We start from the raw sequence: 24,600 nt of genomic DNA, 5'->3' as shown, positions 1-24,600 counted from the left end.
CTGTGTCGAAGGCTGCGGAGAGGTCTAGGAGGATGAGGGCGACTGTGTCTCCATTGTCCAGTAGAGTACGAATGTCGTCTGTTGCTGCGATGAGGGCGGTCTCCGTGCTGTGTTTGGCTCGGAAGCCGGACTGTGAGGAGTCGAGGGATTTGTTGGTTTCGAGGAAGGCGGCGAGCTGGTTATTGACGGCTTTCTCGATGACTTTGGCCGGGAATGGAAGGAGCGAGATGGGTCGGTAGTTTTTGAGTTCGGTTGGGTCCGCTGTGGGTTTTTTCAGAAGGGCTCTGAGTTCGGCGTGTTTCCAGCTTTCCGGGAAGGTGGCGGAGTTGAGGGAGCCGTTGATGACGTCTCGGAGGTGTGGTGCTATGATGGAGTCAGCTTTGTTGAAGATGTGGTGAGGGCACGGGTCTGTGGGGGATCCTGAGTGGATGGAGTTCATCAGGCGGATGGTGTCCTCGGTGGAGATTGGGTTCCATTTGTTAAGGATGTTCAAGGGGGGTGAAGGTATGGCAGAAGATTGGGTGGGATGGTCTCCGGGTTGGTTGTCGAAGCTGTTGTGGATGTCTGCGATTTTGTTGTGGAAGAACGAGGCTAGGGAGTCGCAGAGAGCTTGAGAGGGGGTGATATCATTGGAGTTGGCTGAGGGGTTGGTGAATTCTTTGATGATGTTGAATAGTTCCTTGCTGTTGTGGGCGTTGTTGTCTAGTCGGTCTTTGAAAGCGGCTTTCTTTGCAGACCGGATTAGTTGGTGGTGTATGCGGGTGGCGTTTTTGAAGGCGTCGCTGGTGCTGGTGTTTGGGTCTTTTTTCCAGGCCTTCTCGAGGGAGCGGCTGAGTTTCTTCGATTTCTTAAGATCATCGTTGAACCAGGAGGCGTTTTTGCTGCCAAGTTTGATTTGACGTTTTTTCGGCGGTGCTAGGATGTCGGCGCTGTTGGCTAGCCATTGGGTGAGGTTAATCGCTGCTTGGTCGGGGTTTGAGGAGTGGGCAGGGGGTTTTTGAAGAAGCGATGAGGAGATCTGGTCGATGGTGATTTTATTCCAGTTTCTACGCAGAGTGGATTGAGGATGGTTGTTGGTAGGGGTCTTATTGTAGGTAAAGTGAATGCAGCTGTGGTCCGTCCACTGGAGGGTAGTGGTGTGACTGAAGGAGACATGTTTGCTGGAGGTGAAGATGGGGTCGAGTGTGTGACCTGCGATGTGGGTAGGCGTAGAGACAAGTTGTTTGAGTCCGAGGTTGGCGAGATTGTCCCGAAGGGAGGTGGTGTTGCTGTTGTTGCTCTTTTCCAAATGAAAGTTGAGGTCTCCCAGTAGGATGTATTCCTCGGAGGGGAGGGCGTGTGGGGTGATGAAGTCAGTTATAACGTCGCTGAATTTTGCACGAGGTCCTGGAGGCCTGTACAGGAGAGTGCCTCTGAGTGTGGTCTTGGGGTCGGTGTGGATCTGGAAGTGGAGGTGTTCGGCGCTAGCGAGGTTGACGTCTGAGCTGGTTGAGATGCGGATGGAGTTCTTATGGACGATAGCGATGCCTCCTCCTGTTTGGTCGGTGCGGTCCTTACGGATGATTTTGTATCCTTCCGGGATGGTAATGGTGATGTCAGGGGCTGAAGAGGCGTTCATCCATGTTTCTGTCAGGAAGGCGACGTCAGGAGAGATGGAGTCTAGAAGATTCCAAAGTTCGATGGCGTGTCTGTGGACTGAGCGGGTGTTGAGCAGGATACATTTTAGGTGGTTGGGGTCAGATATCTGTTTTGTGTCCGTGGATAAGGATTTGATCTTGCTGCCGTCGAACTTGCAGGATGTGCAGGAAAAGGGACCATGGATGAGTCCAGGAGTGGCTTGGACGCAGTGGGGGAGTCTGCCGGGGTTAAGGGCAAGGAGGGTGGAGGCGTTGTAAGTAATGCGGGAGGGCTGGGAATTGCGCGGACCAGGGGGTATGGCGCTGGGCGCGGTCCAGGCGCGGACGGGCGTAGACGGGCTTACCTTTGGCGCACCTTCGGCGCGGCCGTAGCGCGTGGACGCTGCGCGTGGGCGCATCAGTCATTAAAAGGACTATGAGGGGGGAGGGGCGTGGGAGGGGCAGCAGGGAGGCGGGAGCGTGGCGAGGAGGAAGGGCTCAGGGAGACAACAACAAACAAAATGGAGGCGGAGAAAAGTCGAGTGAGGCTGGGGCACTGTTATGAAATTCACAAGCGCTTTAAAATTGGCAGCGTTATTGTGCACAGATAGAGCGCAGCTCCGTTTCCGATGCGCTGTTTAAATGGCACAAACAATACAAGCAATGCTGCGATGCAGAACACCAGAAACACTGTAGCGTTATTAAGTGGCACAAATTAGGAAGACCGATAAATTACCAGAAGCGCTATTGCAAATGCACAATTAGAAGTACACAGATACACACACAGCACACAGATAGTCGACATTGTCCAGTACGGGTATTGTCTGGAATTAACATCCACTCCACCCAACATACCACCAAGACACCGTCCTATGTCCGCAGAGCACTTGCACATATTGCAGCAGGAGGTCATCAGCATGCTGCAAAAAGGAGCCATAGAGCTTGTGCCTGTAGAAGACCAAGGCTCAGGAGTGTATTCTCTGTACTTTTTAATACCCAAAAAGGACGGGTCTCTCAGACCTATACTAGACCTCAGGCCTCTAAACAGTTACATTCTGTCAGAGCATTTTCATATGCTCACCTTACAGCAGGTTCTGCCGTTACTCAGTCAGTTAGACTTCCTCGCAACACTGGATCTAAAGGATGCGTATTTCCATATACCCATACACCCATCACACAGACAGTATCTCAGATTCACTATTCAAAATCAACATTATCAGTTCAAAGTCCTTCCTTTCGGAGTAACAACGGCACCCAGGGTGTTCACGAAGTGTCTGGCGACAGTAGCAGCACACCTAAGGAGGCAGCACATACATGTCTACCCTTATCTGGGCGACTGGCTTATTCAAGCAAAGACGGCCCAGCAGTGTGCCAGCCACATGTCCCACACCATTCATCTTCTTCACAGTCTGGGATTCTCTCTGAATTATCCAAAGTCACATCTTCAACCCGCTCACATGCGACAGTACCTGGGCGCGACAATAGACACTCTGGCAGCCAAAGCTCAGGCAAATTCAGCGAGGATACAAAAATTCAGACCTCAACACTCGCTTCCAGCAAGAGTGTTCATGCAGTTGATAGGCATGATGGCCTCCTGCATCTTCATAGTCCCGCACGCAAGACTACATATGCGTCCGCTTCAGGAGTGCTTGGCACGTCAGTGGAATCAGGCTCAAGGACAGTTAAAAGACCTAGTGTTGGTGAGCGGTCGGGCATTCAACTCTCTGCATTGGTGGAACCCACAAAACCTTTGCAAGGGCAGACCGTTCCAAGAGCCTGTGCCACAAATTATACTGACGACGGACGCTTCTCTCCAGGGATGGGGAGCTCATGTACTCCACTACACGGTGCAGGGACTATGGAGAGTACAGCAAAAGAAGATGCACATCAACCTTCTGGAATTGATGGCAATCTTCATGGCGATGAAGGCTTTCAAAGTACACTTGTGCAACAAGGTCGTGTTGATCCGGACGGACAACATGACAGCCATGTACTACATACAAAAGCAGGGAGGTACACACTCGCCACAGTTGTCTCATCTGGCTCAGAGCATGTGGAAGTGGGCCATTCAGAGGAACATCTTCCTCATGGCGGGACACCTCCCGGGCAAAGACAACCAGATGGCGGATCTGCTCAGCAGACACAGCCACCAGATGCACGAGTGGGAGATACATCATTCAGTACTCCAACCGTACTTCCAGCAGTGGGGTCATCCAGAGATAGACCTATTCGCCACAAGGGAAAACGCAAAATGCCAAAGCTTCGCCGCCAGGTTCCCACATCCGCAGTCACAGGGCAATGCGATATGGATGAACTGGTCAGGCAGGTTTGCGTACGCTTTCCCCCAGCACCTCTAATACCGCTGGTGGCACGCAAGCTGAAGCAACACTCGTTGAGACTCATCCTGGTTGCTCCGACGTGGGCACACGAGCCATGGTACACCACGCTAGTAGAACTTTCCGTGGTACCGCACCAAAGACTGCGGCTAACACCCAGACTTTTAACGCAGCGCCATGGCGAAATTCAGCACCCAGATCCGCAACAGCTCAACCTGGCGATCTGGCTCCTGAAGTCTTAGAATTTGGCTACCTCAACTTGCCACCAGAATGCATGAACATCATCAAGGAGGCAAGAAGACCCACAACCAGAGCATGTTATGCGGCTAAATGGAAGAGGTTTGTCATATATTGTAACAATGATGACATTGACCCACTGGATGCATCTATTCAAAACATTATCTGTTATTTGTTGCACTTATACAGATGTAATCTGGCGTACAGTTCCATTCGTATGCATTTATCGACAATAGCAGCTTATCTTCAAAACAGGCAGCACCTCTCACTATTCAGAGTGCCTGCCATTAAAGCTTTTCTGGAGGGACTCAAAAGAGTGATCCATCCCAGACACCCACCTTCGCCTGTATGGAACCTGAATGTGGTCCTCACCAGACTGATGGGACCACCTTTGGAACCTCTACACTCTTGTGAGATTCAATTTCTTACCTGGAAAGTTGCTTTCCTAGTAGCCATTACCTCACTAAGAAGAGTTAGTGAACTCCAGGCACTGACCATTCAAGAGCCATTCATTCAGGTCCACGCAAATAGAGTTGTACTACGCACCAACCCTACGTTCATGCCTAAGGTGATTTCGCAGTTCCACATGAAACAAACCATAGAACTGCCTGTTTCCTATCCTAATCCAGAACACGTCGCAGAGAGATCTCTACACACATTAGACGTCAAAAGAGCTCTTATGTACTATATAGACAGAATAAAGGAGTTCAGAAAAACAAACTAACTGTTTGTTGCCTTTTCTCCACAGCACAAAGGCAACCCCATTTCCAAAGCAGGAATAGCCAGATGGATCGTTAAGTGTATACAGATTTGCTACGCAAAGGCTAAACGCACACTAACCATTCCTCCAAGAGCACATTCCACACGTAAGTTAGGAGCATCCATGGCTTTCCTGGGAAATATTCCTTTAGAAGAGATATGTAAGGCAGCCACATGGTCCACTACACATACATTTACGAAACACTACTGCGTAGATGTGCATTCAATAGAGCAGGCAGCTGTAGGACAGGCTGTTCTCAAAACTCTTTTTCAGACTGCTGCAGCTGGCACGGGCAGCCGCCGCTAACAGGAGGGACTGCTATATAATCTATGCACAGATATGAATTCAGCAGCCCACATGCCTCGAACCGAATATGCTACTTACTAGTATGCATCTGTTCTTGGCATGTAGGGCTGCTGACATTCATATCGCCCACCCTCCTCCCTGGCGCCTGTAGAAGCTGTAGCATTCAGAATTACTATGTAGCATGGACATCACTCACTGTATTACACTCCATCTCTGCCACAATGGCGAAAAGCAATCTGAGGATGGAGAGGATGCCCATGCGCACTGTAGTCCAGGGGAGGAGCCTCCTATCTCGTGATACTTCGAAGACTCTTCCAGGACAACAATGTGCAATCACCAGACCCAACAACTAGGCGGCGATCTATGCACAGATATGAATGTCAGGAGCCCTATGTGCCAAGAACAGATGCATACTGGTAAGTAGCATATTCGTTCTTCCATACAGTAAGGCCCTGTTTGACATATTGTTGGGCACTTGAGCCAAGCCTGATACAGGGGTCTCGGTGGACCGTGCTATATCTCGCTTGGCACCTGTCTGCGCCTGGAGGCCCCGTTTATCTCGTCGGGCATCATACCACTTGAGCCTGGTAGTTCAGGCTGCTACAGACTAACAGGATTTGAATTCTTCACTTCAGACATCTTCTCAACGACTAGTTCTGCATTAAGGTCCACCAACATGTCTTGTGTTCTTAAACGTGTTTCCATTGCTTTGTGGTATTTTTTGCAGACTAGGTTACCATCACTTCTGGATGACCTCCGTTCTGATGTTGAACAGCTGCTTAGAGATGGTCAACAGGCGACCAAACTGATAATTAGATGTGGCATTGATGCTACTGATTCAGTAGGTCAGGCTATGGCATCTTTGATGGCACTATGGACATCCTGCATAGGTAAGAACTTCAGGTTGTTTGACAGCGCCCATCTTTTTGGGGCCCATGCCAATTCACCATTGAGACTCTTCCGTGATAGGCAAAGTGATGCAGAGTATTGATTACTATTTCTCTTTTTTTGTTCTTTCTTTAGTTTTGTCACCATTCTAGGGTTGTACAGATGTAGGAAAGTAGGGTCTGCTTTCATGTCTATCCCCACTTTTTGCTAGTGTCAATAAGTTTTTTTGACCTAGTCTGACTGGGATCCTGCTAATCACGACTCCAGTCACTTGTAAGTCCCAAGGATATGGTACTAACGTACCCAGGGTATAGGTACACCAGGGGTCTCCCATTGGTTGCAGCATGTATTGTGCTACCCATGAGAGTCCATGTAAACTGTGACTACTGGCCTTCCATTGCAACCTATGTGAGTTGGTGCTTACACCTCTCACAACACATAGGTTTCCTTATATCTGAGGCCTCTACATTTAAAACCTGTAAGTTACCCTTATGGCAGGATCTTTGGTTCTGAGGGCAGGGTGCTTGGTTGTAGGTGTGAGGTGACCCTGCATGAACAGAACACCCCTACAAACCCTGGTGTCGATTTTGCAGGCTTTGTAAGTGCTGTCAGCCATTTTAAGACATACATTGAACATCAGTCATTACGAGATGTCTAACTATATAGTGGCTACACCAAACCCAGTCATGTTTGGTGTCAAACATGTTCAAATCAAACCCTAACACGAATTCCAGTGTTGGAAGTATGATCACATTTAATGGGGGGGCTCCCTTGGGGTACCCCCTGTACTCCGGTAACAATCTTTCAGGGTCTGACAGTAAGCTAGTGCTGCTGCCGACCACAGACATGATTCTGACCTCCTGATGCTCAGCCAAGCTCGAGCAGGGGAATTTAGAACAATATGTATCCTGTCACAGGATGGTGTGACCACCTCCCAGACAGGACTTAGTGAATTGGGCTAGGTTAGGGGCTATTGCCAGCGCCCCTAGACTGCTTTGAAGGGCACATATGGTGCTCTCCTTGCATACTCCAGTGTGAGCCAGTTCAGGGAGCCCTTGGCTCCCGCTCTGGTGTGAAACTGGACAAAAGACATGGGAGTATCCTCCTGACTGTCCAACCCCTCCTCTGGAATGAACCCCTGAATTGCTCCAACCCTTTCCTTGGGGTACTTAAGGGCTTACCTGTATGTGGGTCCTCAGATTCATCGTGGGACAAGACTCCAGCCTGAAACTATGCTGCCCTTCGACCGTCTGGACACTTGGACTTCGTTGGACTTCAACTGGAACCGAGACTGCACCAAGGAAGACTTCTGCTGCTCCTAGTCTTGCTGTTCTTTAAGCCTTCTTCGTCGTCTGTGTCTGTGTCTGTGCCAGGGTTTCAACAGACCTGTGGGCATCAAGGACACCCAAAGTAATCTCCCTTGGAGAGGAGGAGTCACTCCCTTGCATCTGAAGGCACAGCATTGAAGCTGACCAGTCTGCTGCTCCTGTCGTCCTTCAGACTTCCTGAGGCTTTGCAACAAATGTGCTGGTTCTGCAACTCCCTCAAGGGCTTACCTGTCCTCTCTGCAATTTTGTGACCAGTATCCCTCGACGGAACCGCTGGAACCAAACCCCTGTGCACTGTGTCGACTTGCCATTGCCAAGGCTTGTTGACTCTCTCCTCCAGAGATCTTCGGGCTCCAAGAAGCTCCAACTTCAAGCAACTCCTACAGCCAAGGTAGTCGCCCTCACCGCTTCCTCTGCATCGTGGCCCTTCTTCATTGGTGAGCTACCCGAGGTCCTCCTGCGTCTCCAGTGCCTTCGCCCGGTGGGTCCTCTTAAGGATCTTCTTTGGCTCTAGTGGCATCTCTGCTTGCTTGGGGCCCTACTCTGACTCACCTGCTCGTGGTGAGTCACCTAGACCATGCTGGTCCCGACACTGCACCTTTTTCGATGACTAATTTGTTTATGTCTGCCTAGGGTCGTTGGTGCCCCTGCCAGACACTGACCCCTGGCTCTTGATAAGTGATGTTGGACGTCTTGTGAACGGCTTCTGGTCTTTCACAGCATCCCCTGGTCCACACAGCTGCATCTTCAAAGGAAACATCAACTCTCCTGCCTCTATCGAATTTGGTGGGCATTTGTCTTCCATGCATCATGCTCACTCCTGAGTGGCATAGACTCTGTCCCCTCTGCTTCCAGATTCTTCTCATCTCTGATCCACCTTTGGGTTCCTCCGTCTCCTTCATCTCCTTCTCCAGAAGCCCTTTTCCTGAAGTCCTCCATTGTGGTTATGTTATGTTATGTTATGTTATTGAAAATTTATAAAGCGCGCATACGCCCGAAGGCTTCTTGGCGCTGAAAGAAGATAAAAAACATAACAAGGGGGGAGTCTGCAGGAATTTTTATTTCAAGTAAGCCTGTGTGAAGAGGTGGGTCTTAAAGGCCTTTCTGAAGGCAAGGAGGTCCTTACTCTGTCGGAGGGCTAGTGGCAGAGAGTTCCATAGGGTAGCTGCCAAGAAGTGGAAGCTGCTGCCACCTTGTCGTTTTTTCTTGAAGCGAGGTACTTCAAGTAGGTCTTTGTGGGCTGATCTCAGGTTACGTGAGGGAACATATCTTCCGATCAGCTGCCTGTGGTTGTTTCCAACATCACTTCACACCTATGCACCCGGCTTCCCTGGTGTTGGTATCCTGGTTACTGGGGTATCAAAGGGTGGGATGCACCTCCAACCTTCCATCTTCCACAGGGTTTCGACTGGATTCACTGGGAAGGGTCCTTCTTCTTTAAAACTACAACAGTGGCTTACCCATTGACTTGTGTTCATCACGCGTTCATGTTCACGCTCTGCACACGGCTTCCGTGCTTTTGCTGGGTACCGACCTTGGGTGGTTCCTTGGGTCCCCAACACTTCTACGTCTTATGTGTTCCTTCTCAACTTAGGTTGTGGTTCGCATTCCACTATTTTAGTATATGGTTTGGTCTCCCCCTGGAGACCACGGTGCATTTGTGCTACTTACGTGCTATATTATCGAAATGTTGTGTATTGTGAATATATCTCCGGGTTTATAACTACACTGAGTGATTTTTTTTTACTTAACCTGTACCAATAGATTAAGTATTTTTAAAACAAGCTGCTTTACACTCCTTCTGGACTAAGACTGAAGGCTGCTCTCCACAGCTACCACTTAGAGAGATTTCTACGGTTGTATAAGACCACTAAAATCACCTTAAGGGTTGTGTGGATAAGTGCAAGGTGCTTCACTTAAATAAGTGAGCACCATATACTAAGCCAGCTTCTCACCACAAGTTATCCAGACAGTTTTAAAAGATTTTGTTTGCTTTTCGTACTCCCACTTTCCAGCAGGCCCCGTATTAGGAAAGATGGTACACCCCCCACCAGCAGAAAATACTGTTTGCCTGTAACAATAAATTCACTGGCTGTCGAGTTGCAAAGTCACATGTGAGACTTCCGAGAATGCCATAAAGAAGCAGTAGTGATATACACGTGTTATGTGTCCCCTAATAGACGCACATTCAAACAGGGAACTTCCTCGCAGGCCTTTTGATACATTTCCAAAAGAAAGATTTCAAATTTCAGTACTCTGAATTGACGAGAGTGGACATGTGAATCTACAACAGGACAAGCTACAAACTAAGTTTTACACAAGTAAGTAACTTTTTCCATACTTGTTACACAATTTTGCCAAAAAAAATCTGAGATTTCTAGTAAAAAATAACATTTTTGATTTCTTACTGTTTAATTTGCACTTGTTGGTGCCTAATAGTCAAAACCCAGGTAAAAACAAGTGGCATATGTTTCCTTGTACAGTATTTTTTTTACTCTGACTTCTAAAACTGAATCTTTCTGATCAACCTGTTGTGTTAGCAATTTTGTTTTTCACAAGTTAAGTAATATGTACCTACAAGTTAATAGCCAGTATTACTCATTATATAACTATACAAAGTTTGTGTGTGTTCAGAAAAGAGTAATATCCACTTGAACAATATTTTGTCTTATAGCAGAGACATCTTTGACCCTCAAGATGGAAGTATTGAAGATGATGGGCTCACTGGACTGCTCAGACTGGCTACTAGTGTTATTAAGCACAAACCACCATTTAAATTTTCTCGTGAAGGACAGGTAGGCATGTTAGTTGCTGAAATGCCTTTGAGAACTATGTAATTTGAATTAGGGTGTTAATATGCTGGTGACTACAGTAGGTGATATGAATTGAAGCACCCCACCATAGAAGTTTCTCTGTATTTAAATATATAGTTAATCATCTTGGTTAGATTTAAATGTGTGTTTGAGAAACTAGTATTTGATGGATATTTCTAACTAAAGATACCTCAAGCAAGCACATTTCACTGCATACATTTAAAAAGTAGCAGAAACCCTTTTAGTTCAATTGCATGTATGCCATCCAAAATGCAACCTCTTTAACAAGATTCATTCAGTGAAGTAATACACCTAGACTACTCCACATGCTTGTGAGACTCTAGTTGATAGAATATGGGAAGCTTGGAAGATGATCCGACAGACCACAACCGTTGAGGTGGGGGTCCTATGCCACTGATGTACCAGGGTCTATTCATCTATGGCACTACAAACAAGCCAAGTTCAACCACTGCAGAATGACTCTCTGTGATAGCCAGGGCGAGCCGTGCCAGGCTGATTTCCATAAGGTATGCAGTATTCCTGCATGCCAATCGATGGTGGTGTGCTGCTCAGCACCCATGTCCTGACACTAAGGAAATTACAAGCAGAGACGCATATAAGCGCTCACATGCACACTAATGTCCGTCCTTGTCTTTCAACTCCTTACGCCGTTCCGAATCTTCTTGTTGGTTTAAAGACCTATTTCCTGTTAAAAAAAAATACACCAGTGTGCAAGGACAAAGTCAAACCCTTAAAACAACAGGGTTCAAAACGTGTTTGAAATGTCTGTGAGCCTCACAGTGTGTGTCTTTGGTGCCTGCTATTAGAGCATAACTGCTGTGATGACTGTGCTCCAATTAATCTGAAGGTCATTCAAACTCAAAAAGCCAAAAGCTGTTGTTAAGCATAAGAAGACTCCATGCCGTGACAGGTTGAAGTAGAAAGGAAGGTCACACTCTGGAAGTTTTTCCCGTGTGTTTGAAGTTTTTTGTAAGTCCAAGAAAAACCATAAGTTGAAGCTCTCAGACTCCAAAGAGGGCGCAAGGGTGACAATGTGCCTCCTGTTCTTGCTACCGATCTCCAGCAGTGCTGATTCCGGGTCTTGTTGTGATCCCCCCCCAACCAGTTCCCAGGTCCATCTGCAACATTGCAGCAAGTAGAAGTTTCCAGAGAAGCCATTCTGCAAATGTTTGCTCTTTACCAGTTCGCTCTGGTGCTCCTTTGGGCCCCAGTGGTCCGCGGTGGCCTCCATTCGAACTTCCCCCAGGAAATCTGCCCTTGCCTCTGCCTATGCCCCTTGAACCTGCCTCGGTGGTGGAAGCTTTCTTTCTATGTAGTGCACAGAAATGAGGTACACTACGTAGACAACCCTTATTGGTTTACAGGGCTTAAATTATAAATCCCAAATGAATGCTCTTTGTGGTAGTGTGGCGAGCAGTTCAGGCTTATCAGAGCTTAGCGTTAAGCATTTGTTTTACACACAGTCAATACATTAGACACAATTTAGAAAAATAACAGATTTTTATTTAATTTACTCAAGACCAATATATAAATATACCACATATTTTATATAATTTTAAACTCTGAGATCAACGGAATCAGGTAATTACTTTAGACGTTATTGATTTTTAGAGGTGGAAGAGTAGAAAATCACAGCTGTCAGATTTAAGGCATGATCCTCGAACACCGTGATGTTATCCTATGGGCAAAACATTCACTGCATAAGAGCACTTAAAAACGATTCTCGGTGTAACTCTCCTGTCCTTGAGGTGATTAGAGGCCAACGTCCAAAGAACCACCAGCAGTTCGGATTTACCTGCCCTAGTGTGTCCGAGTGCAGAGATGCTGGTCACAATGGTATCCTCAAACGCCACCTGTTAAAACCTATCGAGAAACCTGTAACAAGAAAAAGGCTGCAAGTGGGGACTTGGGGACAAGTCCAACAGAACCCAAAGGGGAGGGGGGGGGCTCAGCTTTTCTTGGTCTCTGGACCAAGGTAGCAGTGTCCGTTGACTTGGGTTGTGGGGCTCGGGTGCAGAGGTGTTTTGTCTGATGGATCGCTTGCTTTGGAGGTTCTCACTTTTTTGGGTTCGACCTGGTGATGGGGGGAAAACGGAACAGCAGGGCCACTCTCTATGTTGGCCTTGGTGATGCTAACGTCCCTTGTCAGTATGTCAGTCTTGGCAGGGTTGGTGTCCAGACTGGGCCCTTAAGGCTTGGCTGCTACAATGTCTCTTGTATGCAGGGTATTGGTGCTTGGTGGCTCCTAGAGGGCCCAGTGACTCGAAACTCTCTGGAGAGAGGAGGCTGACATCTGTAACCCACAGAGTCTTTCAGCTGGGGTGCTAGTTCCTGGATGGATCCGGGGGTCAGCAGAACGGTGTACCATATAGATGCAGTCGGTGACTGCAGGAAAGTGGCTCCTCCTCTTCAAAGGAGATGCTGACTGGTTGGTGAAGTGTTGGCAGCCGTTAAGGCCTTAGGAGGTTGCACAGCTGCTGGACGAATTGGATCGTAGCAATTGTCAGAGCATCAGCAGTCAAGTAGTGTTTTGTGCCAAATCCGGGGCTGATCCACAGTTCTTGTGTTGTTTTCTCTTCTGGTCCTCCTTCTTGTTCCGGTAGAGAAATTTGAGTCTTCCTGGTCCTCCTTCTTGTCCCGGTAGAGAAATTTGAGTCCCTTGTGTTATGGGGGTACCTTAATACTGAATTTAGGGGTGCTAAGGGGAGTGTAAAGTAGTAGCCAGGGGCTACCTATCTCCATGGTTTCTACACCCCCTGTATGACCACTTCATTTTGAGAGTTGGCATAAACCTGACCCAGACTTCCTAGTGTCACTAAAAACAAGGTGGTGGAAACTTTCTATCATTGTTCACTTCAGGTAGCCCACCTTAAGAGTGTGATCAGCCTAAGGGTGAACACTCCTTCTGACTAGATAATGTTCTTGCTGTCCTTATGCCAAATGAGCCTCCGGGCATGGGGTGGCATCTCCCTTTGAAGCCTCTGGCCTTGATATGCAAAACACAAGCCACCCTGCTAGAGGAGGTGTGAATGCCTTTCCCTTGTCAGGCGTTGTGGCTGAAATCAGAGTGTGGGCTCTCACCTGCAGGGGGTCAGAAATCTGTCTCTGGTGACAGGCTGCACTTTACCAGTCAGCCAGCACCCTAAGAGATTAGTAGGATACAGAGGTCACCTCTAAGGTGCTCTTTGGGTGCATTTCAGGACAAACTCGATACTGGCATCAGTATGGATTTGTCAAGATGAGTTGTTTGATACCAAACACCATTATTTTCAGTAAAGCCATTGTGTCGCTGGTAACCCATAATGAAATGTGCCCAGTACATATAATTAAGACTGCTTCCTGAACACTTACAATGTTGTGGTAATAGAACCAGACATCAAGGGGGCATATCTGCTCATGCAGCTATATCCTTACTTATAATATAATGTATACTGCCTTAGGGCTTCTAGGCCTGCTGTAGGGTTGACTTACATATAGTACATGCTATATGGGCTGGGGCATGGTACATAGGAAATGTGCCATGTTGAGTTTTCAAAATGGTTTCCACCATTTCACAAATCATGCAATGGTAGTCTGCATGCAATTTGTGTGTGGGTCTCTCAGGGTGGCATAATACATACTGCAGCCCTTAGGGGACCCTCTTTAGTACCATTGCCCTAAGTACCAGGGGTACAATTTAATATGGACTTTCGGGTGCTAAAGTCCTTGCCAATTGGTTTAACAATTGAACATGGACCTTGTTTTAGGGAAAGAGCACTGGGGCCTGGTTAGCAGGGAACCCAGTGCACTTTCAGCCAAAAAGCATCAGTGCTAGGGCCAAACATGGGAGGTGACCATGTCAAAAAAGGAGTCACTTTGTTATACATATATTGAGAGGTTTAGGAATTTCCCCTTCAGTGTTCGTTCCCTCCCTTCTCTTTGAGTTCTTAAGTCTTGAGGAAGTTGTGGCCGAGCGTTGCGCAGGTGATTGTGGACATGCCACACTGGCCACGGAGGATATGGAATGCTATTGTATCCTCTGTCCTTGTGTTCTCCTCTGCTGCTTAGGCACATCTGCTTCGCAGTTCAGGAAGGTAGATTCTGCATCCCAACCTTGAGCATCTCACCTTCACCAGATTGGAAGGAGCAACTTAAACTCTTGATTTACCTGCAGAGGTGGTAGCTGTCATCTTATCACTGTGTCATTCCTCCTCATGAATGTTGTCCCTGTTATGTTATTTAGTGCCCTAAGGAGGTGGTTGATCCTCTTAGCTTGTCTTTCAGACATATGTGCCCAGCAAAGCTTTGCCATTGAGACAGTTAAAAGCTACCTTTCAGTCCTTTTCTGCCTTCCTTTGTTTGCCTGACGAACCATTGTTGTTTCAGTCACCCATCGTCATGAGATTCCTTAAGAGATTGGTATACATGTTTCCTCCTTTGCACTTAAGAGTCACAGCGGGACCCTAACTTGGTGCTGCATTTTTAATGGCAGCTCAGTTGAGCAAATGCATATCTGCCCATTGCAGGTGTTGATGGTCAAAACAATGTTTCTGATTGGTGTTACTTGTGCTCTGCAACTGAGCAAGCTGCAAGCTTTAAGTTAGTCCTCCTTTTACTTCTTGTAATCCAGTTTTGAAGGAAAAAGACAAATTTCTTCTAAAAGTGGTAACCCTGTTACACCTGGGTTGGTCTATCAGAGTGTGTACATTTTACCCGCCTCCTCATTCCACCAAGGAGTAGAGAAGGCGCCACCATTTGAATCCTTGTAGGGTTATAAGCTATGTAGCCGGGTCTGGTGGCTTAGTGGAATAATGCATCTACTGCAGGGGCCTGTGTTCGACCTCATGGTCACAGGCTAAAATCCTGGTGGGTCCACCCAGCCTTTCATCCATCTGAGGTTATTAAAATGAGTACCATTGAGTTGGGTAACAATAAACATCTGTTATTTGGCACCAAGATACCCTGCTGGGGCTGAAAGTGTGCTTTACAAATACACATGTTAAGTTTATAAGCTTCGACGTGGACAGAACCTGGGAATACCTCTTATAGGACCAATTGTTCATTAGCTATGTTGATGCCAAGAAGGGCAACGTCATTTAAAAGAGAACTATTTCCAAGTGCATCCTGTTGCGTAATAAGATCTGCTGTGCTCTTGCCAAGAAGGCCCCATTTGACCATAGCAAAGGCTGCTTCTTCAGTGTTATCCAGGGTGCTCCTATTCTTGACATCTTTTGGTCTGTGATATGGGCTTCAGTCCATGCATTAATCTGACATTTTGATTCTGAAGTCTAAAGGCATTGCCACTTTGCGAAATCCCTACGTTAGGAACTCATGGTTTAATGATTTTCTCAGATCCACCCCCAGCAAAGTTCTACTCTGCTGTGGATTCAAGAAGAAAGGAATCTGCAAGTAGAAGTATCCATCAGAAGAACAAGTTACTTACCTTCTGTAATTATCTTTCTGATAGAGATTCCTACCTGCAGATTCCTCACCTTAAAAAAAGTGTTTTGGTTTCGAGCAGAGACATTTATCGGCCCGCTAGCACAGGAAGCATCAGGGAAGTGCCGCTCAGTGAAGTGCCGCTCAGTGTTGGCGGTGGGCCAGAGGTGGCGTAACATCGGTGTGAGTAGCTTCTCGGCCCGAGACTTCTCCAAACATTGCGATGTACTCTGTGTGCATGGGTGGGTCTGGCTACGGCTGCCAGTGGTGACCTTGTCCGGAGGGCACACGCTTCTATCTCCAACAGGACTGCTGTAGCTGACAACAGGAGAATGCCTCCAAAAACAGCGAGGCAGGCGAGGCAAAAACAGCGAGGCAGGCGAAAGAGACTGTGGGACGGAACACAACCCAGCCACAGGTGGTAAGACAGGAACTTTCACCAGCGAACCCCAAGATAAACGCTGGTAAGCTCATCGAGGCTCGTATTGTAAAAAAGCAACAAGTCAGTATGGGGACAGGGAAATTTAGGGCAGGTTGGGGGTAAGAAAACAAGTGCACCGAAGGCTGTAGAAGAAGTAAGGGCAGTCCCTGATGGAATAATAAAAACGTTACTCCAGCTCAACCCCAACCGGCCATGACTGACTTTTTCAAAACTAGGGACCGCCTGGTGAATCAGAATCATTTTGTGCCTCCATATGAAGCAGGTGTCAAGATTGCTGAAATAAATCCCAGTGGAGGCACAGGGGGCAAGTCTTTGGATTGCAAGGAGAACCAGGAGGATCAGGAGGAAAATTAAACGCTACACGAAGTGGCAGATAATGTTATATCTTTATTTAATGTACCAAGTGTGACGCCAATAGCAACAATGGTTGATCAGGCGGCTTCAGCAAGCAGAAAATGTGATCCGAGTGAGAGGAAGCATGAAGACATCAGGAATGTACATAGTGCATTATTGGGCATCCACCCTATGCTGAAGGTCCACCTGGGGGGGCATCCCATGACATTAACCTAGATGGGTTATTACCAGCCAACATCATATCTGATGGGACAGATAATTTCTTCTCTCTTACCGAGGACTCGCACTCAGGAGTCTCTGACTCTGATTTAGGACACAGTGAAGCAGACTACAGTGCCTCTACTTCAGGCTCTAGTACACTGGAAGCACCAAAAATTTCGTAGGTCCTCTAAACGATCTAAGGGCCACAAGGAGTCACGAAGGAAGAAGGGAAGTGGTAGCTCTGGAACTGGGTTGAAGTGGGGCTATTCGCACACACGAGGATCATCGGTCCTCCGGACTCAACACCCGTCCCGGCTATAATTTGATTACTGAACATCAAGGTGAGATAGCAACCAATATAAATCCGACTGTGAGCCTGATCCTGGAGTCAATTAGGAAACATCGGACAGAGACCAGGGCCGATGGAAAGAAGGCAAGACAGGTCACAAAGAAATTGAAAGGGGCAGTGCGGAAAGTCTGGCGAATCTGTGTGGAAATCAGTGAAAGACTTGATACAATGGAAGTGAGAACTGCGGTTGTGAAAAAGGATTTGGTTGCTTTGAGAGAGCAAACATAGTCACATGAAACTCAACTGACGGATGTGATGTGGAAATAGGAGGATTTGGAAAACAACCGGAGAAGGAATAAGCTCAGATTTCTTGGGATTAAAGAAGGCCTGGAAGGGGATGACATTCTCTCTTTCATGCTGGACCTTCTTAAAAAATCCTTCCTAGAGCTCGCAGGGTGGGATTGAGAACGGGAAATACAAAGGGTCCACAGGTTTCCTTTTGCCCATCATAAAATTCCTAGCCGAGATTTAGATCATCCGAGGGCCATCTTGTTTTTTGGGGGTAATTTCTCGCTTAGGCAGGCGATTTTTGAGAAAGCTCGTTCCAAGGCCAGAAGGCAGTATAAGGGGGCTACTTTTTTTGTTCACCCAGATTTCTGCCATATAATTGTGGAGTGCAGATGGCGATTACAGCAGTTAATTAAACCTTAACAAGATGCTGGTTTTAAGGTGTTTTTGTTGGCCAGGATAAAAACTATTATTCTTTACCTCTGAAATACAGGCCAGAGAGTATTTGGAACAAGCTTAGGGGGAGAAGAGAAAAGTATAATTAGATGGCTAAGCAAGGCTGGTTGACAATTCTACAGGAAAGTTGCACTTTAAAAATTGGTTTATGTCTTGCCTTTGATTGAGTGTCTTTTTTATCTCTTCTCTGCCGTCTGGGTTTGATAAAATGGAGATATGCTTTACTGGGGGACCTTCCATTTCTGTCTATAGATTTCAGTACTGACAATCCAGATGGAATTGTGGTTTAATTGGGTGCGCTGGGGGGTTTGGGGTGGAGGCATCACTGTGCTTCTTGCTTTCACTATCACACAGACCTGGTGAGTCTGGCTGCTTTCAAAGGTAGGGTGAAGAGGCATGGTGGGGTGCAGCTAAAGAATGTTATTTCTTTATTATTTAATTTTCGGGAATCATTAAAAGTTGAAAAATAATGTTTGTATAAGATTCGAACAGAGAGTTTCTATAGACATTATAGGATTTATGTTAAGAGAGGAAATGCGGCTAAGGTGCGCATTGCCACTATAAATATGTGTGGCCTAAACGACGGGCTAAAAGAAGAAGGATTCAAGAGGATCTTAAATTTTTACAAGCAGATCTGTTCTGGCTTCAGGAGACTCACATAGCCTGCAATGATCATAATTTAATTAATACTTTAGGTTTTAAGATAATCGCCTACACAACTCAAGACTTGAGGACTAAGGGGGTAGCCATCTTAATGGAAGGTAGTGCTACTACTTGCGTGAGAAAGGCAGTGGACAAAAATGGCAGATGGTTAATTCTGGAACTTAGAGGAGGGACTGGTACATTTACTTTATGTTCAGTGTACTCCCCGGTATTAAATGACCCCGGTGTATTGGATTTTTTTTATCTTCTCAGTTACCCTCCTGGCCGGCACCATATTTAATCTGTGAGGTCTTAAACATTAATGGATCAAGAGGAGCTTCAGAGAAGGATGAAGTATCAAGAAAGGGACGTAAACCTCAATCTTCCAGGGCAATGAAAAATCTTCTAAGGGATGTTGGCTTGGTGGATATGTGGCCTAGCCTGACGGGTAATGAGCCAGGATATACTTATTACTCTGCTCCTCATTGCAAGTTTGCCAGACCTGATTATCTTTTAACATCACCATCCTTCCTTAAGGAAGCTCGGGTGAAGTTATTTACTAAAGTGATGTCGGATCACAACCCCCTAGTTTTTGAATTTTGTCTGATTGTATTAAGAAGGGAATATACGAGGTGGACCTTTGAAAGAGCACTTCTCTCCGACCAGGAGTATGTTAATCATATGAAGGGGTGGATTAGGGAATTTTTTTGTAATAATAAGGATAGAGCCTCACCAGGAATGATTTTGGGATGCTTTCAAGTCGTTCGTGAGAGGCAAGACCCTTCAGTTTAGTTTGATTATACAAAAAAAGATGCAGGACAATTATCAAACATTTGCTCTTCTTGAGACAGAATTAATCAGCGCAGTAAACAATGGAGGTAATCTTTCTTCAGTCATGGATTTAATTATGGTCACTAAAGCAGCTCTGAACGATTTCAATACTGAAAAAAAGGCTGGCAAGTATCTTGCCAAGAAGCAACAATGCTATGAATACAGCGAGAATGTTGGCCGAATATTAGCAGTTAGAGCTAGGCAACAGGTGGCAGCAGGGCATATAAGGTAGATAAGACATTTGCAGAGAGAAGTAGTATCTGATGCAGCCGATATTAGGGATGCTTTTAGGGGTATTATGAGGAATTCTATACAGCCTCAGCTGAAGGGTGTTCTTATATACTTGATAAATTGCCTGAATTTGTTTCAAATGTGAGGGTTTCCCAGGAGGAGGCTTTCTCATTCAGGGTGGATATTTCTCAGGAAGAGATTCATAGGGCTCTTCAAGCTCTCCCTTCGGGTAAAGCCACAGGTACTGATCGTATACCACTAGAATTCTAAAAAACTTTTTTTAGTGAGACCTGTCAGGAAATTATGGGATTATTTAAGGAGGTTAGAAATGGGTCTTCACCACCGGATTCATGGGGCACCGCTAATATTATTATCTTTATAACGAAAGGTAAAGACCCTATTAACTTGGGTTACTATAGGCCAATAACACTTTTAAATAGTGACACCAAGTTATATTCGAAGATATTTGCCACTCAACTCAATAAGGTAATGCAGCATTTGGTAACAGCTTGGCAACGTGGTTTTATTCACAGGAGGGGGACGGCCGATCATGTCAGACGTGTAATTTCACTTTTTGATGCCTCGTAGGCCCTTAGGAAACCTATGGGTTTGCCTTCTTAGACGCTGAGAAAACCTTCAATAGGGTGTCATGGAGCTATCTGTGAAGTTGTTTGGAAGCTAATGGGTCTAGGAGATCTGTTTATTAGAACTATACAGGTTTTGTATACTAAACCTACAGCCCGCTTGGAGATTATGGGAGAAGAGCCTGGGGCATTCTCAATAGGCAGGGGAACCGGGCAGGGTTGTCCTTCCTCTCCCCTGTTATTCGTGTTATATATAGACCCTTTCTTAGACGATTGGAGACCTCCCCGGATATTCCTCCATTAAGGCTACAGGGGTGGGATACGAAGTTATTGATTTATGCCGACGACGTTGCAATAATTACCTCTGACCCTGATACAGCGATGTCCACAGTAGAAGCTGTGTTTGAAAAACTTTGGAATGCATTCAAGTTTATCTTTGAATAAAGCAAAAACTCAGATTTTAATACATCGATTTACCTTTGCTTCTGATAGCAGGATCGTGGAGGAAGCAACATACCTAGACATATACATTTGGGCAAAGGTGGAAGACATTGTCGATATAAATCTTGCTCCTATAATAAGAAAAATTTAGAAGTATATGCAGCGATGGGACAATCTAAATCTGTCTATAATTGGTAGATGTAATTAATTAAAATGACGATTCTGCCAAAACAACTAGATATATTTCACACAATTCCCCTCGAAATACATAATGATTAGTATAGGCAAATGGAGATGGAGATTGCCAGATTCATCTGGTCTTATAAGCGGACTCGAAGATGCATGTTTATCCCTTCCAAGGGACAGGGGTGGACCTGGGCTACTTACCTTGAAACTATACTATCTCGCCGCAGCTCTACAATATTATTGGCCTCTTTTTGGAATCAGGACAAGGGAAGTAAGCGATCCTAGTTTTGTTATGTCAATTTTTGAGAATCTGATTGGCTCACGAACCAACCAAATTACTTTAAAAAAACTTGTTTTAAGACTTTAATTGATGCGTTTCGTAATTGCGCTGGGTTCGGAAAAAACTCTGGCTTGGTAGGTTAGGCAGATATACTCCTTTGGCAATGATCAGCTCCGTAAAGTCCTGCAAGATGAGTGCTTGGCAAGCTGGGAAAAAGGTGGCTTTTACACGATAGGGGATCTTTTGATGGGGGACCACATTGCAACTTTAAGGTAGTTAGGGCTAGATTTAACATTAGTCATCAAGATTTTTAATTTTTTTTACAAATCACGGATTTCCTTCTTTAAAAAGCTGGGGGTGCAGCTGGCTTTGCACCGGTGCCTCTGATTGAGGTATCAATCAGTGCCTCTGGCTCTTCGATTTCACAACTGTATAGTTGTTTGTTGGAAGAAGTCACTGGTGATCTGGAAAAGCATGGGCTGAAATAGCTGGGCAGGCTAGGTGTCCCCGATTCTTGTTTTTTTTAAATCAATGGAGATGGGCAACTCTGTATTATGTTCTGCCAATTTGCGGGCTCAACATTTCAAAACTCTGATTTGTATATAATGTCCACTAAAATTGTTAAGTGGGGTGGAGTGGAAGGAACTCAGTGCTTCAGGTGTAAGACATATGGTGTGGACTTGGTTCATATCTTCTCTACATGCCTAGTTTAGAACCAATCGGCCAAGAAATATCTGGCTTTCTGCGGCATGTATTGAAGGAGGATGTATCACTTTCACCTCAACTCCTGTTACCAGGTGTAATGGAACAAGACGGGAAATCTGGAGAAGAGCTTATATTTATAGCGATGTCAGTTCTCAGACTATGTGTTGCCTCAGCCTTGTTAGATCCTTCTCCCATGACCCTTCAGCAGTGGAAAGGCTGCTTTCTGCACATATTTAATCTGGAAAAAGCACTCTATGGCCGGAGTGGTTAAAAGAGGGAGAATTACAGGGAAGCGGCTCTGGGGGTCCTTAACTGATTGGGCTAATTTACTTGCCCAGGATGAATTAATTTGAATGCTGTGATTAATATGCTTTTCCCCCCATATAATGATGTTTGGTGTTGAATTTCAGGATATACTTGTGGCACATAGTTCCGGCCTGGCGTGTTATTTTCATCTGTATTGTAATTTAAATGGCATTGCTCTCTGTTCCCGATCTGGTTAACGCCATATGTTTTTTTTGTTTGTTTTTTGAGATCGGTTCTGCCAATCGTCATTGATTTATGAATTTAATTCGTTATATATTATCGAAATATTGGCTCCACAAAATGTATTTATGTATATGCTGACTCATGCTGCTTTTGCATTTTTCTTTTTTGTTTACGAATTATGCAAAAATAAAAAACCTGATTAAAATAAAGTATATATATCGAATATGATTTTGATATTTCACGAATCTCTAAAGTTCATAAAATAACTAATTAAGACCTAAAACATGCTTCTATGAACTGCATCCTTAGACCAAAGACCACAAAACTGAAAAAAACAGAAGGAAGAAGAGACAACGTTTAGTGACATCCATAAACAACAAAACTCAAGCAAAATACTGTTAGGCCAGTCTTTCTTGATGCTACCTTGTATAAAAAAGTTACATTGTATTGGCCCCTTCAGGAAGAAATAAAATTTCACTCATCTTTTCCTTTCTTTAAATGGCACTTAGTTTGTGGTTGATCAAAAGAAAGAAGAGGGACCCCCTTAATATAATCAAGGGAATCAGAGTACTACTACCCAAGCAAGAAATGATTCCCTTGATCTAAGTTCAGTAACACCACAATTATTTGTACTAACAGATAACAACTTCTGTTAAATAAATGATCATTTGCTGTTTATTAGAAAATTAATAACATTGTTCATTTCATAATACAAAACATGATTAAAAAACAAGTAAAACACTTGGTACCCTAAACAAATACAATATCTCCTAAAAGATATATTGACTTTTCTATAAAACTCAATTGTTGTTTCCCAACAACAATCCTATTTATGACCAGCATAAAAAGGAGAGACAAAACAAATGTTAAGACGTAACCCTTTGTCTAATAACCATACATATCAAAAGGATTTTTAGGATACACGGTTGATATCTTGATCCAATCGACAATTAACTATTTGTTGCCCTTCCTTAGATTATGTTCTTAATTGCGCCAACGCGTTTCAATGGTTTTTTCTATTATTCTACAATCTTTGTCAAGACACCCAGTATATTGTCTCTTATTCTTGAATTCCAACTGCTTAATCAATATTCCTTTAATATAAGTCTCTTCCCGGAGAGATCTGGTTAGATCTGTTCACCTCCAAAGAGAGCACGCAGTGTCAGCAACACTGCACAATGGAGTTTCCAAGGCGGCTGTTGCTCTGTGACACTTTTCGTTGGGAGTGGAGCACAGGCCTACTGTACGCCTTCGCGCCCATACCTCTCTTGCCCAGGGTTCTGAAGAACATCAGGAGCAACCGGGCCCAAGTCATTCTTGTGGCTCCCAACAGTTCAAGGAGAGTCTGGTTTTGCGAGGTTCTGAAAAGGAGTATTGATCTTCCGATCAGGCTGCCCCTTTGGGAGGATCTTCTGTCGCAGCAGCAGGTGAGGGTTCTCCATGCGTGGAGGTTAAGCAGTGGCAGTTGATGTCTTTTGACCTTCTTCCCGAAGTACGTAATGTTTGGCAGTCAGGCATCCCTCCACTAAGACTTTATACCCCTACTGTTCGCCTAAATTTGTATTATACTGTACAGAAAGGTCCATTGACCCTCTTTCTGCTGTTCTTCTCTTTATTCTTACTCTTGCCCAGCAGGGCTCTGGGTAGGGTACGCTCAAGGGTTATCTATCTGAAAGAGACACGTTAGTGATAGATTCCTTACCTTAGAATATCCCCAGGCGTCAGACTGGATCCGGAAAGTTTTGCGTAGCAGTACCCTTGCGCGTCGGTAGGCGTCGTCTGCGGCTCCGCGTCCGTCGTCGGCGTCGTGGGCGCCGTGATGACGTCGTCGGAGTACTTAGACGCCGCCTCCGCGTGCTGACGTCAGTTCTTTTTTCCGCGCCAGCCAGCGCAGATCTGGAAAAAGCAGTTCCCTAGTCATTTTTTGACTAACTTTTTGGATCTTTTGATCTATTTCGAAGTCTTCACGACTCCGACGGTGCCGTTAGGGATGCCCGGCTTCAAGCACTGCGACGAGTGCGAACGCCTCATGTCGATTACGGATCCGCACCGCCTGTGCCTGACGTGTTTGGGTGTCGACCATGACGACGAGGCCTGCTCCGACTGTCGGGCCCTCTCGAGGAAGGCCAGGCGGGAGCGGTCCCGCAGGCGACTCGAGATCTGCCAGTCGGCCCCGCCCCGTGTGAGGTCCCGGTCCCGGTCCCACGGGAGGTCGAGGGACAGGTCGCGGGGGCGGAGCCGTCACAGCTCCGGGAGTCGGCGCCACTCCTCCGGGTCCAAGTCGTCAGGTAAGAAGCATAAGAAGTCGAAGAGACATCATCGCTCTTCCGACTCCCCCCCGACGCTCGCGCGATGCGGCCGGGGGTTCGGGTGACACCGCCCACGCGGCTCCTCAGGAGTCGCGGGCGCCGCGTTCGGCTCCATACCCCCGGTCCCTGGGCTGAACGCGACGCCGGAG

The 24,600-nt window shown here is 46.0% G+C and overlaps 1 protein-coding gene across 2 annotated transcripts in view; it reads left to right on the top strand.

The window, feature by feature from the left end:
- Positions 1 to 24,600, top strand: part of USP34 (ubiquitin specific peptidase 34) — a 2,709,276-nt gene that overhangs the window by 1,137,715 nt on the left and 1,546,961 nt on the right. For both annotated transcript variants that reach the window (XM_086927486.1, XM_086927485.1), the window contains exon 40: positions 10,146 to 10,266. In XM_086927486.1, coding sequence (XP_086783612.1) covers positions 10,146 to 10,266 — 121 coding nt within the window. The remainder of the gene's footprint in view (positions 1 to 10,145; positions 10,267 to 24,600) is intronic.

The sequence above is a fragment of the Lissotriton vulgaris genome, chromosome 6, assembly GCF_964263255.1.
Source record: "Lissotriton vulgaris chromosome 6, aLisVul1.2, whole genome shotgun sequence".
Taxonomy (NCBI): domain Eukaryota; kingdom Metazoa; phylum Chordata; class Amphibia; order Caudata; family Salamandridae; genus Lissotriton; species Lissotriton vulgaris.
The sequence above is the reverse complement of the archived record's forward strand: the minus strand, read 5'-3'. Positions and strand labels throughout refer to the sequence as shown.